This window comes from Aspergillus bombycis, assembly GCF_001792695.1.
Source record: "Aspergillus bombycis strain NRRL26010 chromosome Unknown contig00184, whole genome shotgun sequence".
NCBI lineage: Eukaryota > Fungi > Ascomycota > Eurotiomycetes > Eurotiales > Aspergillaceae > Aspergillus > Aspergillus bombycis.
The window spans coordinates 25,221-43,516 of record NW_019170186.1 but is presented as its reverse complement, the minus strand read 5'-3'; the positions used below and the strand labels follow the sequence as shown (position 1 = coordinate 43,516).

At 49.2% G+C, this 18,296-nt stretch overlaps 4 protein-coding genes across 4 annotated transcripts; 1 reads left to right on the top strand and 3 right to left on the bottom strand.

Annotated features, from left to right (window-relative positions):
• Nucleotides 1-1,411: 1,411 nt before the first annotated feature.
• On the top strand, nucleotides 1,412-1,884 carry ABOM_011640 (DUF3759 domain-containing protein; the record flags this gene model as incomplete). The annotated part of the gene is made up of 3 exons (XM_022538768.1): nucleotides 1,412-1,424; nucleotides 1,492-1,641; nucleotides 1,718-1,884. 3 exons carry the CDS (start codon nucleotides 1,412-1,414, stop codon nucleotides 1,882-1,884), a joined length of 330 nt encoding a protein of 109 aa, XP_022383416.1.
• A 147-nt stretch (nucleotides 1,885-2,031) lies between these two features.
• ABOM_011639 (uncharacterized protein) lies at nucleotides 2,032-2,612 on the bottom strand (the record flags this gene model as incomplete). The annotated part of the gene is made up of 2 exons (XM_022538767.1): nucleotides 2,032-2,369; nucleotides 2,468-2,612. The coding sequence occupies 2 exons, from the start codon at nucleotides 2,610-2,612 to the stop codon at nucleotides 2,032-2,034; spliced, it is 483 nt and encodes a 160-aa protein (XP_022383407.1).
• Nucleotides 2,613-3,331: 719 nt separating this feature from the next.
• On the bottom strand, nucleotides 3,332-6,373 carry ABOM_011638 (uncharacterized protein; the record flags this gene model as incomplete). The annotated part of the gene is made up of 5 exons (XM_022538766.1): nucleotides 3,332-3,770; nucleotides 3,839-4,815; nucleotides 4,868-4,979; nucleotides 5,854-6,234; nucleotides 6,285-6,373. The coding sequence occupies 5 exons, from the start codon at nucleotides 6,371-6,373 to the stop codon at nucleotides 3,332-3,334; spliced, it is 1,998 nt and encodes a 665-aa protein (XP_022383406.1).
• A 2,488-nt stretch (nucleotides 6,374-8,861) lies between these two features.
• ABOM_011637 (uncharacterized protein) lies at nucleotides 8,862-16,838 on the bottom strand (the record flags this gene model as incomplete). The annotated part of the gene is made up of 12 exons (XM_022538765.1): nucleotides 8,862-9,728; nucleotides 9,790-10,267; nucleotides 10,324-10,661; nucleotides 10,731-10,805; nucleotides 10,865-11,146; nucleotides 11,205-12,685; nucleotides 12,742-14,301; nucleotides 14,355-15,246; nucleotides 15,297-15,409; nucleotides 15,469-15,592; nucleotides 15,641-16,154; nucleotides 16,204-16,838. The coding sequence occupies 12 exons, from the start codon at nucleotides 16,836-16,838 to the stop codon at nucleotides 8,862-8,864; spliced, it is 7,359 nt and encodes a 2,452-aa protein (XP_022383409.1).
• Between the last annotated feature and the right edge of the window lie 1,458 nt (nucleotides 16,839-18,296).

The following is an 18,296-nucleotide window of genomic DNA, read 5'->3' as shown; positions in this document are numbered from 1 at the left end:
TTTCTTTTCTCTTTTCTTTTCTTTTTTTTTTTTTTTTTTTTAGATTTTCCACTTGAATCGACAGTGAGGTGCATGCCAGTCTACTACGGACCTGCTGTCCGTGTTCAACGAGAACTACGAGACAAATTGGACCATCTGGCGCGCCAAGAACGTTGTTACTCTCAATATGAAACCATAGAAATCATAGGCAACACCCGTAGCAGCCCAGCAGACAAAGATTCCTTTGAGTCTGCACACTGTCAACACACACAACTATGCCCCCTGGCCCTAGCCGTGGCGACGCTATCGAAAATAGGTCTGACTTTTTCAACCAATCCCGACACCGCGGAGCTCGATACGGATATGATCATCCAGACCTTTATCACACAGGGGAATTGTACTCCATAGGATGGGGCATCTCAGATACGTGGTCCCCTCTAATGGCAACTGCGTCATGGGCGAAGAGCCGTGGCCTGTCCGGTTGGGGACCCCTCTGGAGGCTCCATCGGACCATCGGCATCGTAGTGGGGTCGTATCGTTTCATGATATGTTATTTTGGTTTAACGGATTCGGACAGGACTTTCCAGGATAGAGGGATGGACCATGAGGCATGTTTCAATGCCCTATCGATGCTGACGATATCTGTTCTATGTGCAGACCATTCTCCGTCATGGACCGGTATTAGTCTCCGACTGGGGGCATGTCGAATTGTATTGCCACTGGATAACAACAGATTCTCTGTTGATGTGTCCTCTTATCAGGGGGCGCAGCAGTGGGGATCGAGTGGCGGTGACTGTGTTTCTGGTCCGGGGACCCATCTTTTTCCGACAAGATTTCCCCCCTTTTGGATTGAATGTGGCGTCATATCCTATACATAGTGTAGACTTCTGGCGATGATCCACGATGACTGGACCCCTCAATTCTGAGACTGGGCTGGAGGAGGGCTTCTCATGTGGTGTCCCCTGACGATTATCCGGTGGTCTCAACCGAGATACGCACCGAAGGAGGTAAACAAACTGTATCGAGTAGGGTTCCCTTTGGGTCCACGCCGTCAGTGGCGCGAGACCATTAAGGAATGGGTGGCCTCGTATAAACCAATAGCTGCCGCAAAAGCCGAAACACCAGTGGGACTTGGGCACGACTGGTCCAATGGAATGTCGAGAGCATCGCCGAGACCGGCTGACAAAGCTTAGCGAAGCTTAGCTTCTGCAGTGGGGTTTCCAGAAGTAGTCTTACTAGTCTTACGAATGATCCAAATAGTACTAGGATTAATCTCTCATAACAGTAACCCCCTAGAGGGGGGCAGGCCATGTCTTACCGTCATTTATAAACCCCTCCTCAACCCCTCCCCCTCTTCCCCCTTTTCTGATTCATCTCATCACAATCTCTCTCCCTCTTCCATAACTACATCATCACACATTCTTCATTCGCCATGGGTTGGTTCGGTATGGCTCCCTGGTCCTCGCTTTCTTGATCATATTCTCCCTTGCCCGTACTGACCAAATCCCACAGATAACGACAGTGAGCAGGCTCGCCACTATGAGCAGTTCAATAACTACGACGGTAGTGAGGAGCACCAGTCCAAGTTCAGCCATGAACTCATTGCCGGTGCCGCTTCCTTCGAGGCCATGAAGGCCTACAATGACCACTGTGAAAAGAACGGTATGTTGAATTCTTTCCTTTCTCTCCCGCTCTCCACATCGATTCCCGAACCTCTACTAACACAAGATCGAAATAGGCAAGCCCCAGAACCACGAGACCGCTAAGGAGCTCCTGGCCGGTTTCGCCGGTGCCTTCATCGACCGCGAGGTCGAGACCAAGGGTCTTGACTTCGTTGACCGCGAGAAGGCCAAGTACCACGCCCGCCAGCAGCTCGACGAGGCCTCTTCTGGTGACTTCTACTAAGCGCCTTCGCGGGATCCAGCTATGATTCCAATGATTTTGTCCTAGCTCAGTCGATATATATACCAATTTGAATACCAATATACCACGTGCCATCTGTTTCTACTCCCATACCATCCCAACAAGAGGTGTAAGAAAACGGGAAAGGACCTAGATGAAATGCACCTCATCCTTATGAATGCCCCCATTCTGGACCAACTCGTCCAACCGGTCCTTCGTCCGCTGCGCCACGGCCCGGGCATACTCTGGACCCACCGGAAGCGACGACGGCGTTTTCTGCGGATCGACCTTCAGCCAGGCGACCGGTCTGGCATCCGGCCCCTGACTGGCCGCGCGGATCTCGTCTAAATCGGTGTTGGTATATCCGCCGCCCATAATGATCGCCGCGGGGGATTTCCCATTTTCTGTAGATGTAGTTGAATTCGCCTGACGCAGTAATACAGGAATCTCATTCTTCGCCGTCGACGGCGAGAGGAAGAGATGCGTTACTACATGATGGACTCTGTTAATGGTAGAAAGATGCAGGATACCATACTCATTTACACAACCTCAATATAACAAACGAAGGATAGAAGATGGGAAATACCTTCGTATTCAGGATGCAATGCCTCCCTCACGAGATCCCCGACCTGACTCGTCTTTCCGCAGACGATGACTGGCACTGCAGTCGGTAGTTTTCCGGCGGTGCTAGTAAAGAGTCGGGCTGTTGCGGGGATTGTTCTGGGGAGCATTGTATAGGCGTGTGGTTTGATGACTTGAAGTTGTGAGTTTGTTGAATCGACTTCGTACTAATGATCGTGTGGATGGGGAGATGGCTATTTACAAATACTATTCCTTCTTTGTAGTCCGGCTGTTAGATATGATATGTGAAGAGAAGAGAAAAGGAGAATTGGGGAGTTTTACGATCTGTATTTATGCTGATGTTGTCAGCGGCTGTGATTATCAATACGAGGATTATAGTTAGCTAACTAGTTGTGTACGAGGCGGGGGAGATTTATTCACCGCCTTGTTGGATTTGAATAAATCCATCTGGTCTGGATATAAATTATAAAGTAGCGGTTCAAAAACTTGATTACATGTTTACACTCCGAATGTTTTTGGAAATCTGTACCGGCGATATACTAAATAGCTGCCATCCAGATTCAGAATAATGCGACCTTTTGGCTCTAGTTGGGAGTAGAGCGAGTGGTACGGGTTCCCCGCGGTACCCGACCCGAACCCGACGGCCCTGACTGTATCTCGGTGATTAGATAAAGTGATAAACTTGTATATATTTCTCAACCCGAGCGACGGGATAACATGCGCTTCCCCACACGAGCAAATGTACATAGGCCTCATCTCACCCAAATATAGACGATTCAACGGCCCCTATCAATTTGTGCATACAACCATACCACAACAACGCACAACACACCTAGCTTGCTATCCCAACATCTAAGCAGTTAAAAGTCTATTGACTCTTTACCCACCAAATCTTTTCCCTCAGCCTCGCCATCATATCATCCGCCTCGATCCCCAGCTTCCACACTAATCCATCTGCACCAACCCGAAACTCTGCTCTCATAGTCCACGTCATCTCACTGATACTATATCCGAAGATCCAGTGGTCGCCCGAGAAGTGTATGAGTTCGTTCAAGAACGACGGTGGTAAATCGATACTATTGACCACAGAGCAACACAATCGTAGTGTCTCCTTGCTGTTGGTTAAAGGTGGGAGAATTGGTTTGTGGGGGCAGTCTGTGGTGATATTGAGGGTTGGATAGGCCGGGTGGGTGTATATTCCAGTTAGGTTAGAGAGGGGAAGAGGGGGGGAGAGGGCTGTATCGGGGATTTTTGGATAGAGGGTTTCGGGGGGTGGAAATATGGTGAGGTTTAAGGTACCGTCGGCTCTAGGACTCCTGTTAGTAGGTATCTAACATAGAAGGGCAGTCGTGGGTGGAGCAGGAAATACACGCACAATTCTTTCCAATTGAACCGATCCTCATCCGGGATTTCCAAAATCTCGTCGATAATATGATAGGCCAAGAGCAATGAAACGACACCTATCGGAGCCTGATTATTCCCGAAGATAGTAACTCCGAGCTGTAGGTCGGGCAGGAACAGCGCCAGGGCTCCGAAGCCCCATATTGCACCGCTGTGCTGGACCACGGCATGTCCCTTATATGATTGCAGGTTCCACCCGAATCCATACAGAGTTGGTGCCGAATATGGGGTTAGTACTTGCGGAAGGACGATGCTATGGGCGCCTGTAACTGCGGCATGTCCGGCTGGTGAGAGTGGGGCTCGACGATGGATCATCGCTCGCAGCCATTTTGCGTAGTCAGTCGCAGAGGAAAGGATGTTTCCTGCCCCGCGGATATTATCTGGCGAAGGGTTACCTGCGTTCTTAAATTGATTTTCGGAGCTCCAGTAGTATCCTTGGGCTATATCTTCGCCTGCGGCTTGGGCATCAACTGGGGAGAGATAGGTCTCTGTCATATTTAAGGGTTCCCAGATTCGGCTGCGGAGAAAATCTTTCAGTGATTGGCCTGTTCGTTTCTCGACTAGAAGCCCAGCTGTTATGAACATTAGATTATTATATTGCCATTTTGTGCGGATTGGCGCTGTTAAGGGTACATGGCGGAGTTTAGATACAGCTTCTTGAGAAGTAATATTTGCATTCCAAATCCAGTCGTGACGCGGCAAGCCGGAGCGATGGGATAGGATATCTTCAATTGTGACTTGCGCGGTAGCCCACGGGTTCTCAAGGATAAATTCTGGCAGGATATTATGTACGGGTGTATCCCATTGGATGTCGGGGAAGTTTTCGTTGTCATCTACAAGTAGGGAGACTGCTGCCGCAGTAAACGCTTTGGATGTGCTGCCTCCTTCAAATAAAGTATGCTCTGTGACTGGTTTAAAAACGCCTCCGGATATATCGGAGGTTCCATAGCCCTAGATTGACGTGTGAGAAGGAGTTCCTATCGACATCACTTCAGGGCCTCACCTTGGCGAAGATATCATCACCGCGAACCACAGATACAGCAATACCAGGGATATTGTACCGTTCAAGGGCCCAGTTGACCTTGTTTTCAAATGTCTTGTTCAGGGGAGATGAACTATGGTCGTCACCCAACGGGATTTGCTGGGCGATACAACTTGGGAGCCCCCCGGACAATAGCAGAGCAGTAAGCCAATACATAGAGAAAGTCTGGGACTGCACTCTATGGCTTAATGATTTATCTGTTCTTGTATTCAAGGAAAAAAAGGGTAGGAACCCGGAAAGTTGAAACATACACGTAAATATTTAATATGAACGTAGCCTGTAAGCGGGGTAAACCAGGACAAACGAGACATATCAGTTCAAGTTCTTTGCACTGCTGCCTGCTCAGACCCTTCGATATGGGGTAACCATGACTCGACCGCGGCTCAGCTAGGGCGACGCTAACTCACGAAGCAATGGAAGGTAAGCATTCCGAATCAGGCGATCTCACCTTCCAAGGCAAGGATAGCTAAGAGAGGATCATCTTTCAGATGAAAAGAACCCCTTTTATTTCGGATGTGGCGCTCGAACCTCTTTTGACGATGTTACATGGCTGGTAACACCCCATTTTCGTCGTCGCAAACGGGTTCGTTCAATGGTGAATGCAGAGGCGAGGGCAGAGGCGAGGGCGGGGTATAATCTGGTCGAAGGGAGCAGTGCGGCAGAGCATTACCCCTGATACTAGTAGTCAGCGAATAGCGGAACCGCACAACATGCAAGGATGACTTATCTGACGTCACGGTCTATGATGAACCATACGGATCAATACGTTATAAAACAATTTGTTGCTACTGGACATTCTCAGTTCGATTACGATCACTCACGGCGAATCTCATGCCATCCAATCCAACATAGTTTGCAGGGCTCTTTCCAACGATATGAAAAGGTGTCATCTCATTATGGCTCTGACCAATGTGTTACAGGAGTCTTGGCGGAATCTACACACATACTGCGCGACTGCGTCAGCACCTGCATCGCGCCGATTCCAGTCATCCTCTAATGAGTTCGAGATTGGACATGAAACAAAACACTGTATCAGATGGAACTGGAGAGGATACATGTCGTCCTTCAAGGGTGATCTATCCTCGTCCTCTTCCTTGACTGCGGTACCGGGCAACTGCGCTTCAATATCCACAAATGCTTGCTCCTCATATAAATCCTCACGAACCTTATGCCGCAGGTCTCTCAACAGCCGTGCTTGCGTGTTCTTCACCTCTTTCTCTAGTCGCTCAATGCGGGGAAGCAGACCAGGTTTCTGAGTCTCCTCGTACTGGCCACGCGCCTTGCTTACAGCGGGCCTCCTCAACTTTGGATGACCCTCAATCCGTGTCCTGCTCATCGGTTAGATACCGTTGATGATGCTAACCTGCTGTCTTCTCACTCGGTGGAAGTTAAGTTACCACCGACGAAAGGCATGAAGCCATCTACCAGCACGATTATGCCGGCATGAGCGATCAAGTGGCTGGTCATGCATGCTCGGACGCTTCACCCAGACCACTAAGCGTGCCACGTACACGTCGCAGATGCGGTAATAGACCTGCGAAGACCGATTCACTCCGTGTTTTCGGTGTCGCACAGCAACGTAGACGAAGCAGCCGCAGAACGGCCAACCCGAACAGCTGGGGCAGATCTTCAGCGAGTACAACTCTCTCCAGAGGACCAGTTAAACCGACCCAGAAGAGGGAAAGAGCTGCCCGGGCGTTTCAAACCACCCGCAAAGCTACCCGTAGCGATAATTACACCTTCGCAGCTCTCCGCTCACTGTTTTTGTCCTCGTCTTTCGAGGTCTGTCTGTAAATTATGTCGTTTCTGTTTGAAACGGCGCTAGATTGCTGCATGCATAACTCTGAATCTGGCTCCAAAATTAGTACTGCTACTACGCCTGAGGTGGTCGATACAAGCGATAAGAAAGAATAGGAGGTGGAGGAGATTGTGGCTTTGTACGTGTTCCGTGGAAAGCTCCAGGACTAGGTGCAATTAAAAGGCTGTGAATCTAACACGTCCTGGTATACGCGTATGGGCTCAAGGGTGCTTTATACAAGATGAAAACCTTCTATAAAAGGTTCCCAGACCAACCTGGACCTCCAAAACGGCTGAAGGAATAGATACAAAGCTGGGAGCCAGGATGCGATATCCAGGATGGCCCCGATGATGATTTACCCACATAACATATGCTATTTAGTTACCACAAAATACCCGCAATGCCAATATCCCCGGCAGTCCGTCGAAGAAGATACGGGATCAGACATTGACACTGATTAATTGCAGATTCTCTGTTCTATTGAAGACATCTAATTTTTTTTCAAGCGAATAATCAGCCTTTGATGTTTATTATATTTTCCCGTGACAGTGCTCTTGTTTCTACCTTCATTAACTAGAGAAGTTCTGTTTAATATGTGCTCGTCGTATTGAGAAACATGTTATAGCAGTAATATTAGTCTTTCCAGCACTCATAAAGGCATAGGGACTAACATAGTGGCCCCAGGGAACAACTAGAGTTCCCCAAAGCCAAGTACTGGGTTTCGGGAGCTCAAGTGTACCTAGGAGCGCATGACAGTGCTTCTGGGAGCAATTTCTGTAGTCTCCAGCTTCTCTGGTTGTATGAGCATTCCCACCTGCTCGGCTCCCCCTGGAACAGAGCATATTATCGGGCTTGGATACCTAGGTCGGGTTAGCAGATCACTGGAAGCGTATTTACTCTCAAGGATATGTATAAGCTCCCAGATACAGACATCTTGTCGCCTGAGGCTAGAGCAATACCACCAGGCTTTCCAGGATCAGATCAGCAGTGGGATCGCGGTTTCCGGCCGCCCAATACCGATATAGCTGTTGGGCACGGACAGGCCATGGCTCTTCCGCCCATCACGCAGTTGCAATTAGAAGGGACCACGTATCAGAGATGGCCCATCCTACGGAGTATAATTACTCTGTATGAGAAAGGTCTCGACGATCATATCTATATTGAGCTCCGCGGTGTCGGGGTTGCCTGAAGAAAACAGATCTGTTTGGATAGCGTCACCACAGCTGATGCCAGGGGCCATTGTGGCGTGGGTTGGCAGGGTGTGCACACTGTCAGAGGCATCCTTGTCTGCCGGAGCTGCTGGGCATTCCGAGAGTGCTATGATCGCTCTTGAGAGAAACATCCATCCGCGGATAGCAATGTTCTTGGCGCACTGGACGGCCCAATTTATCTTGGTTCTCGTTAATCACAAATAGAAAGGCCCGTAGACTGACTGGCATGCGCCTGACTGTCTATTTAAAATAGAAAAAGCGAAAAAAAAACATACAACAGGAGGGATTCGCTGGTGGTCACCCACCCAACTACTAACCTCCCGGCGTGTGGCTTAAGTACGGCTGAGCGGACGGGAAGCCCTGTTCTCCACACCCTATGGTCGTATGTGGTAATCTTGATTTGGATTGAGATATTTGAAACTTATTCATGCCTGAGTCTACCAACATGCTTGTGGGAGAAGAAACCACTTGGGAATAACAGCGACAGGTCGATTTACCCTCACTCGACAGATATGGTTACAGTTGGGAATACAATTATATATACGGTTCGATGGATGATTGGTTCCAACCCAAATTCATCATGCTAGTGGTTTTTCCTTTGTGATATTACAGTGGAGTTTTGACTACAATTGTGTTTATACCACGTAACTGATTGACTGCTTGCTCAGCAGTCAATTATAAGCCTTTTTGCTGGAGTGGTTATGCGGCTCCACACTAGGAATTACAACAGAATATGTACTATTAGATTCAATAGTTATTTGGTAATATATATGGCCATTATTATATATCTATTGGCTTAACCAATCCTATATAATCCCGGAAGAACCCTATACATCGCCCTCTGTCCTTCAAGCCAATCGCCCGAGTATAATGTTCAACACCATCACACCAAGCCGAATAAAACTTGAATATAAATCTCTTTGATTCCTCAACTTCAGCTGCCACATTATCGAACATATTTAGCACGAAGTGCTGCAATAGTGACTGGCATCACCTCACCAAGCGTTCCGACATTCGCAAGATCTTTGGCTGACAATTGTACATTGAAATATCGTCGGTGCCAGCTGCGAATCTCAAATATCATCAGCGAGTCGATCGGGGTCTGCATGATTTGCTGGTTGTCTTGATCCTTTCCAAACCCCGATAGTGCCCGTATTGCGTCGAGTATTTCCCTTGTAACTTGATCTATCCAGTAAGGGTCATCCAATATCTCCGGGCTGTTCTCTATGATCGCCAGTGTTTTCGTCACCTTCTCTATTGCATCCGAATTGAGCTGTCTCGTGGTATGGGTCTCAAAATTGGCATAGGCACTGAATCGTGCCTCCTTCCCCCACAGCTGGCGAACCGTGGGATCTGAGCGATGCCTCATATTGCTCATGCCCACTGTATTTTCATCTGATATAAGAACTCGCCCCGTGGAGTTTTCCGTGAAGCTCTGCCGAGTAATCGCAACTTCTAGGGCATCAAGTACATTCTGTTCACTGAGAAGACTGACTGACGCTGCGCGCAGCCCCTCTCTCAATCTAGGATTGTCTGTCGCAAGGTAGCCAATTTCATCGACGCACCCGAGGTTGACGACAGATGCAGGGAGGCCCCGGGCCCGTCGATACTGCACGAATGAATTCAAAAATGTATTTGCAGCAGAGTAGCTAGCCTGGCCTTGGTGCCCCATGACTCCTGCGACTGAGCCGAAAGCAACAAAAAACTTCAGCGCTTTCCCAGTGAGAACTTTATGGAGATTCCAAGTTCCTTCCACCTTCGGCGCTAGGGTTGCTTCCCAGTTCTCATATGTTACAGCGGGAAAAAATTGATCCTAATTGTAAAGGACTTGCTTAGTAACGGCGACAGGGAAGGGAAAGGGAAGGTTTTCTTACTCTTAACACCATGGAAAGTTGAAGCACGCCACATATTGGCTTCGGACTGGCCGCAACCGCCCGCTTGACATCGTCAAGAATTGCTACATTACCCTTCACAGGAATTGCCGAGCAGCCTTGTACGTAAAGCTCATGGAAAAATGCTTGATCCATGTCGGACTCACCAGCGGATCGAGAAAGAAAGATTAGGTGCCGCGCGCCTTTTTCTACCATCCAGGTGGCAATGGCCCGACCAATCCCTCCCAGACCCCCAACGAGAAGATACGATGCGTCTGGGGAGAGAGAAAATTGTTGGCGAGTCCTCCTTGGCACAAATTCCACGGGATTGTGGGTCATTTTCACTGCGATCTTTCCCATATGTAAACCTTGTTGCATGTCTCTAAACGCTTCTTCGACTTCCGTGGGCACCACGATTTTCAATGGGCGTATTGGATGAATCTTCCCTTGCTCAAAAAGTTCAAGGCTTTTATGGAAGAGTCTTGGCAAGATTAGTTAGAAAATGCAAAATTGAATTCCACTGCGTGCAATACGAACCTGCGAGTAAACCCTGGTTTGTGACCCAGCTCCATAAGGTCTATGCCGAAAAACGTCCGGTTGCCGCTAAAGACATCCATGCTCAGCATGCCACGGCCTATAAAATCCATTTTACCAATCTCGAGCATTTTGCCGAATTTCGCTACACATCTCCATGAGGCATGGAGGAGCTCTCCGGCTAGTGAATTTAACACTAGATCCACGCCTCTGCCTTCCGTTACGCGTAGGACATCACGTTCAAATGATGAATCACGCGAATTAAATATATGGTCCCGACGGATTCCAAAGGTGTCAACGAGATACTTGGCTTTCTCCTCACTGCCAACTGTGGCGTAGATCTTCACAAATGGTAGTCAACATCACGTTTATCTATCCTGAAGAAGGGGGAAAAAAATAGGCCTACGTACCTCGGCGCCATAAACCAGGCAGATCTGGATAGCAGCAAGTCCAACACCGCCACAGGCAGCATGAATCAACACCGACTAAGTTTTGTCAGTGGTATAAATCGTATACATGCTAAAACAAACAAGAAGCTACAAACCTGGCTCTTTTGTAATCCACCAAGATCAAGCAAAGAATAGTAGGCCGTGCCATACACGACACCCATGGTTGCAGCGTCCTCTAGAGTCAGTGTTTCAGGTATACGCACGCAGCTACTTCCCGGAACCACTTTTCGCGTCCGGAATAAACCTGACTGGGCCAAGCAAACCCTGTCTCCAGCAGATAGATGATTCACATTTGAACCAACACGCCTCACAATACCGCTGGCCTCACAGCCAAATTCACCCTCATGCGCCATGAATCCGAGTGCGATCATGACATCCTGACGGGCTCAATTATTAGAATCAGACGCAAAACCTGCTAATGGAAACATTACATACCCTAAAGTTCAGGCCGACAAAATTGATATCAATCTCAACCTCATCGACCGCCAGAATCTGAGGCGCCTCTGCATCTGAGTCCCAGTGGAGAGAACTCAAGGATCCGTAGGAAGAGACTGCAAGCCTTGTTGGTCGGCCGATTTCCGTATCCACAAACAGCCGATCAGTCAATGACGCCCATTGATACCGTCCGATGTGTATGATTCCCTCATATAGGGCAAATTCGTAATCTAAATCCGTCATATCTTTGGCATGGTACTGTTGGCAGAACTTCCCATGCACCCTTAACAGTGCAGCGACAGCATTTTCATCAAAATGATCGATCTCAAAGGTCCCAAAGTAGGGCCCCTCTTCCCGCTTTATGGTACGGGACATGCCCAAAACGAGGCCGTAGTCGGGATCATCACACGCAATTTGGAGAGATCTTGTCACCCACAATATACGGGCAGAGGAGGCCACTAATAGCTTGAACTCATCGAGTCTCTTCTCATTCATATTCTTGAAAAATGGGCCTTCCAGATCTAATAGAGAGATAACTGTTTGGTTTTCGGACATTGTCCCTTCTAAAGATCCCCAACGCACGGCGTATCCACTCTTGAGCAGAGCCTTTGCCACCTGCTGGGCCCAAGGGTGGTTCTGAGGACCCAAAAGCACAATATGCTCCCCCGACTTGTCTTCCCCGTAAGGGACGCTTGCGACCTGAGTCAAACTGCCAGGTAAGGATGTACTACTGAGAGACATATATTTGGATAGTCCCTTGAACCCGGCATTAGAAAGCTCCTCAGTCCACTTCTCAGGGCAGATGCAGGGTGAATAAAAATCTCCCTTATCATCCCACCAATCCGGGAGAAGACCTGTAATACAGAGAGAACTCGGTGTCATTGCATCAAACTCTTGTATAAGAACATGGCCGCCTGGAGCCAGGAGGCTTTTTATATTTTGTAGCGCCTCATGCAGGTTGGCAACAGCGCCCAGCACATTCGATGCTATCACCAAGTCATAGCTTTGTAGCTCGAATCCCTGTTTAGTCGGGTTTATACAGATATCCAAGGTCTTAAACTCAAAGCGCTTGTGGTCTTTGAATACATCCTTAGCTCTGTTAAGAGAGCTCCAACTTATATCCGTGCACATGTATTGTGAGTAAAGCCCTTTGTCCCCTTCAGATAAAATGGCCTTCAGGACGTATGCCGTCGAACCCCCAGTCCCAGCGCCGACCTCGAGAACTTTGAGGACGGGATTTGAATGACGAAGAAGCGCAAAAAACTTGCATAACCCTTCGTTGTAATAAAAAGATTCATATAACACAGTCAGGCCGCCTTCTCGCCGTAAAATCGTCAATGGGTCAACGGTGCCCTGTACAATATCTGCGTAATGGTCGACAACGGTTTTGTTCAATTTCGCTAAGGGTCCCGGTTGATCATCGTGTCGAAAGCGTTCGACTAAGTTGTGACGTGTGTGCAGGAGTGCGTCGGTGTGGATCTCTGCCCGGTGTGGAGCTTCAAGACTTGTTGATTGCTTTTGGAGCAATTCTATGTACCCTTGTAAATAAGGAACACTCGGCTCGTACGGCCGACCTGCTGTGCGATTTGCAGTAGAGAAAGGATGGGTAAATCTTCCAGGTCATATATCTGGGTCCCACGTCTAGGAAAGGTTCCCAGGAGCTGCTCAAGTGGATTGAGTGAAATATCTGGTCGCCATTCCATGTATGAGCCCAGAGGAACCTCCGAGTCTTCACGGAGCTCAGAGCCAGTCACGGGTACCATTAGTGCACCTTGCATGGAGGCCACTGATTGGCCTTCGAATAATATGGTTGCATCCCCTAGGGCATGACTGGCGGTCGGGCTGCTAATGGAGGCCTCAAGATGCAACAGCGGTCCACCCTGGCCGACGTAAACCTTTTCGACAAACGTTGGCAGATACAATTTTGTTGCCTCTCGCGCTCTACCTCGGGAACCTGCAACGCTAAGGAGCTGTAGACATTGATCAACAACCGTAGGATGAATATTGTATTTACATTCATCCTGGGCCGGCTCATGGCAGACTGTTGCGCTAGCCGTGCAACTCATGGGGTCTGCTGTGATGCTCTCTAGCTTGCGGAAACAGGGCCCATACTGCAAGCCAAGGGCTTGGAATGCCCGATAGCATGCATCTGTAGAAACACACCTTGGCAGCTCCTTGATATCATTTGGCTCTTCCGGCTCATGTTTCCCAGCCCTGGCTTTGCCGACAGAATGCTTCGTCCAGGTTCTTCCGTCATAGGAGGTTATAGTAAACTCATACCACTCAGAATCAACTGTGGTAGTAAGTCTTATTGGTTTGAGAGAAGTGATGATCTCAATCCCCGCAGACACTTGCAGGATTAATGGTGTTTGGATATAGACGTCACTCAGTGTGCAGTCAATGGAACCCGATATTTGTCTCATAGCCTCAGTAACAATGGCAATAAAACCTGCAAAGGGGAAAGTAGTTTCGCCAAAAACTTTGTGATCATGGAGCCATGGGACATTGTCCAAGTGGAGAATGTTTCTCCACGCTGGCTCGAGGTTACTGGATTCAAGCATGCGACAGCCTAGCAGCTCATGCTGGGGGTACTTTCGGAACCTCCATTCGCGGCTAACGCGGCTCTCTTTCCAATTGACGCTTGTATAGTGCCATGGGTAAGCTGGGAGGTCAACGAGTGTTTCTCCCGTCCCATTGATACGTCGGAAGTCGAGGCAATAGTTGAACAAATGCATCATTCCCGCGGTCTTGAGTAGGCAACTTGATGCATCGGCATCCTTAAAAAGTGTCGGGATGTAGTGCAGCAGCTCTTTCCGGTCGCTAAATATCTGCTTGGTGATACCCGAAAGTACTGAATGGGGTCCAACTTCTATAAACAGTACGTGATCGCCCATTGTCTTTTCGAGTAAGGCTTCCACGGCTCCCCGGTATAGCACGGGTGATTCCAGATTTCGGCGCCAGTATGCGGCGTCCAGGAAAGTTGGGCCAGGGATTACACTTTCAGTAACAGACGAATACATGGGAATCATGGATTTGTTTGTTTCGATGTAGGGCGAGATCAAGCTTTCATACACCTCACCCAGACAGTACATATGATCTGCAAGACACGGTCAGACTTGTTAGAAAGGGAAGAAACATCATCACACGTACGAGAATGGTATGCCACATCCACATTCACAACGCTGTGGAAGGTCTCTGGCATTTCTTTCTGAATCCTCTCAAGCACGATTGCTAGTCCATCTTTGTCACCAGACAGGTTGACGCATTGGGGACTATTCTCGCACGCCACCAACACGCCATCAACTAAGAAAGGAAGTACCTCTTCTCGACTCAGGCCGACAACAGCCATCCCGCCTGCTCGTCGGTTTAACCTGATGGCCTGGCCGCGATAATAACTCACAATCATTGCGGTCTCAACAGAGATGGCTCCCGCCGTATAGGCAGCAGCAATCTCGCCACTGGAATGTCCCACCACTGCAGTAGGACAAATGCCCCAGCTCGCCAGCAAATTGACAATCCCTATCTGAACCGCCATCACGAGAGGCTGGGAAATCTCCGGCTCATTGACGCGACTGGAACCTTTGGGTCTCAGAAGCTCCTCTTCGATACTCCAGGATGGTATGTGGGCTAGCCGCTGCAATATCCTATCCATTTTCTGGACATCCTGCCGGAAAGTGGTAAATCTTTCAATCAAGCCTCTGCCCATTTCTGGCCATTGCGTTCCTTGGCCAGAAAACGTGAAAACCACTGGCGACTGAGTACAGCATGGTAGTTTTCTGGTTTCGCCTTCGAGGCGACCATCTTTCGCCGAGGCCATGAACGCTCGATATTTGAGGTGGTCCCGCCTCGCTCCGAGGGTGTATGCCACGTCGTTGAGGGACTCTGGATGAATCTTGACGTATGCCTGTATGTTTCTAACTTGTTTCTGGAGGGATTCTTCGCTTTGTGCCGACACTACCAGGAGTCGCGAACGATCTGGCTCAGTATTAGCACCTCGCTTGCCGGCCTTGCGGCGGACAGAAGCCGGGAGCTCCAACACAGCCTGCGCGATGTTAGTTCCGTCCGTTGGACCATTGAGGGAGAACAACTCACATGCGCATTGGCGCCTCCGATACCAAAGCAGTTGACGCTGACTCTGTCTGCACGACTAGAAGGCCAAGGAGTTGGTTCGGTCGGCACCTGTAGACCATTTTTCTTGAACGGAACTATACCGAGCCCAGTAGTCAGCACGGCAAACGTAACCCAGGCGAAAGAATATCAGTACTTTTGGGGTTCGGCGTGGTGAAGTGGATATTGGGTGGAATGGTCCGGTGCTCAAGTGCAAGCACAGCCTTGATGATACTCGTCAGGCCCGATGCCCCTTCGCCGTGCCCGACATTTGGTTTTACCTATATATACACGTCAGACAACAGTCGCCTCCCGAGTAAACTTCATACCGCTCCCATGTAAATGCCTTCCGGCCCAAAAACCCTTCCCACAGCCATTGCTTCGGCCAAGTCACCCGCTTGTGTTCCTGTCCCATGGCATTCAAAGAAAGCCGTCTGGGCGAAATCATCGATGCGAGCACGCTGATATGCCTGCCGGATCAGTCGTTCCTGGCTATCTGCATCCGGAGAGAAAATCTTCTGCGTTCTGCCATCAAAGTTGGCTGCTGTCGACCGAATAATCGAACGGATGGGATCGCCATCTCTAATTGCCTCGTCCAGCGGCTTGAGATAAATTGCATTTACAGCTTCTGCTCTCGCATACCCATCGGCGGCGGCATCGAATGTTTTACAGTGACCACTAGCGGACAGGACCATGTTATCGGACATGTTCGCCGTCATGGTTGGGGATACGATCATGTTGGTCCCCGTGACGACAGCCGATGAACAGGTGCCAGCATAGAGTGCACAGCATGCTTCATGCAAGGCTACCATTGAAGAGGAACAGGCTGTTTGTACCGTGACGCTAGCACATATCAGCGGTATCTTGCCATGTCTGTCTGGGTTGAACGCACCTCGGCCCTTTCAAGTCATACTCATAGGAAACCCTGTTCGACAGGGCAAACGCTCCAGTGGCAAATGCATGAACCCGTGGAATCTCCTGGGTCTCCTTCGCGGATAGGTCATGCCAATCCTCACCGAAGACACCTACGTAGCACCCGATATCCTTCCCACGCCAATCCGTCTGCCCAGCGTTTTCCATACACTCCCAGACCACTTCCATTAGCAGCATTTGCTGGGGGTCGAGTTTTCCCGCATCATATCCTGCCGTTTCAAAAAACGTCATGTCAGCCGACCCGACATAGTCTTCCTGTAAAAAGTACCCGGATCGTGTCTTCACCGATTGAGGTTTTGTCGGGTGATAGAATGCATCCACATTGTAGCGACTCTCCGGGACTCTAGTCGAGGCATCCTGTTTGTTGATTAAGAGTTCCCAGAACTCCTCGCTGCTGTGGATACCGCCAGGGAGTCTCATGGCCATTCCAACAATCGCAATTGGCGGAGGCCCTCCCTGGTGGCCAGTTTCGCAGGCGGATGACTGGGTCGACGATTCCTGGTTCTGACTGCTTGAGAGTTTCCTTGCGGTATCTCCATCCTGAACTTTGCTACCTGCACCAGCTTCACGGCAGTAGCTCATCTTTGCCTCCATTATGGATAAAATGCTATTGTCGAACTCTCGTGGCTCGCTGCGGTCTCAGTAGTAGCTAATCTAGAGGAGCGAAACAAAAGGTCCGGATCAAGATTGTAGATGTTGATATGTGAATACCTTGATCGGTTATTTCTATGAGAGGATGGTGAACACCCAACCAGCGCTTTCGGGGGGCAATTCAGCGGAAAAGGCAAAGGGTGAAGGCATGCACGAATTCTCGACAGGGAACAGATGATACTTATTTAAGTCGCCGGCATCTAGAACGCACAAAGCTCGGGAAAGGAAGCGCAAAGGTATTCGGCAGGTATGCCCTGTACCAATGAAGAGATGCACCACCAGTAAATGAAGGAGAGTAAGGTCGAATCAAGGACGCAGAAGATGTCGTATCCCAAAACCGTTCCAGGTCGCGGCAGCTTTGGACACCCTTGACTATTTGGTTTAACATATATCGTAATAGTTCAATCGTTGTATTTCTCGAATCAGTTGAGGGTTTGCCAAGACGCTATTCAACCAAAGTCAAGTTCCCAGACGTGCATGGTCGACACCGCTCCATAGCTCTGGATCAGCGAGTTTAACACATCGCTGATCGAATGCTGCCGTATTGGGCTCGGCATCTCATCCCTCCTTGCAGTCTGTAGGAGGGATCAGCGCGGAATGACCAAAGACAACGGTTGGATCCGAGGACTCTTGGTTAGCGCATCTCGATGGGGTCTTGATCATCATGGGTAAGATTTCCGGAGCACTTTGAGCGGTCGCTTGGGAATGTCAAGGAACTTAGAGTTTGGCTTCGTAGGGCCAATGATTACCCAGAACACTCTTTACCGTGTTTTCATTCGCATTCCAAATTTGGAGATAACTGCCCTTGGTTGGCAGGATGTCAGAGTTCATTGCACGGAATACGAAAATGTGAGCAAGGGGTGGCTGGCTGACACCAATATGCAAGAAAGGATCAGCCACCACCTCGCGCGAAAGAAGGAAAGTATAGAAGCAACACAGGTGGGTTCATACCTAGACATACTCAAATCCAGACAAATGAATGATCCATTCTGAAATATCTTGAAGCCACCGCATTCATGTACGGAGAGGAAGGCTGAAAGCAGTAGTGATCCGGTACCATCTTTGGCTTTCTTTGGAGAAAGGAATGTTGGTTGTGAAGGTATTTAAATCACAGATAGCCTCCATATCAGAAGATGCGCAATTACTGTATTGTACTGTTCTCGGTGTCACTGCGTATCTCGGTCCAACTCAGAACGATGCATCTCAAGTTTTCATACATTGCTGCTCTTCTCTTGGGAGCGGCCCAGCCAGCATTCTGCGCCCAGAACTTCAAACAAACTTTGGCAGACTTTGACGCTATTGACAATGCCGCTCGAGAGTTTCGTGTCGCCATCGAAAACTATCACGGGGGCCTTGCTGGTGCTGTAGCCGTTGGGAACAAGGCTCGCGCGGCCCAAAAGG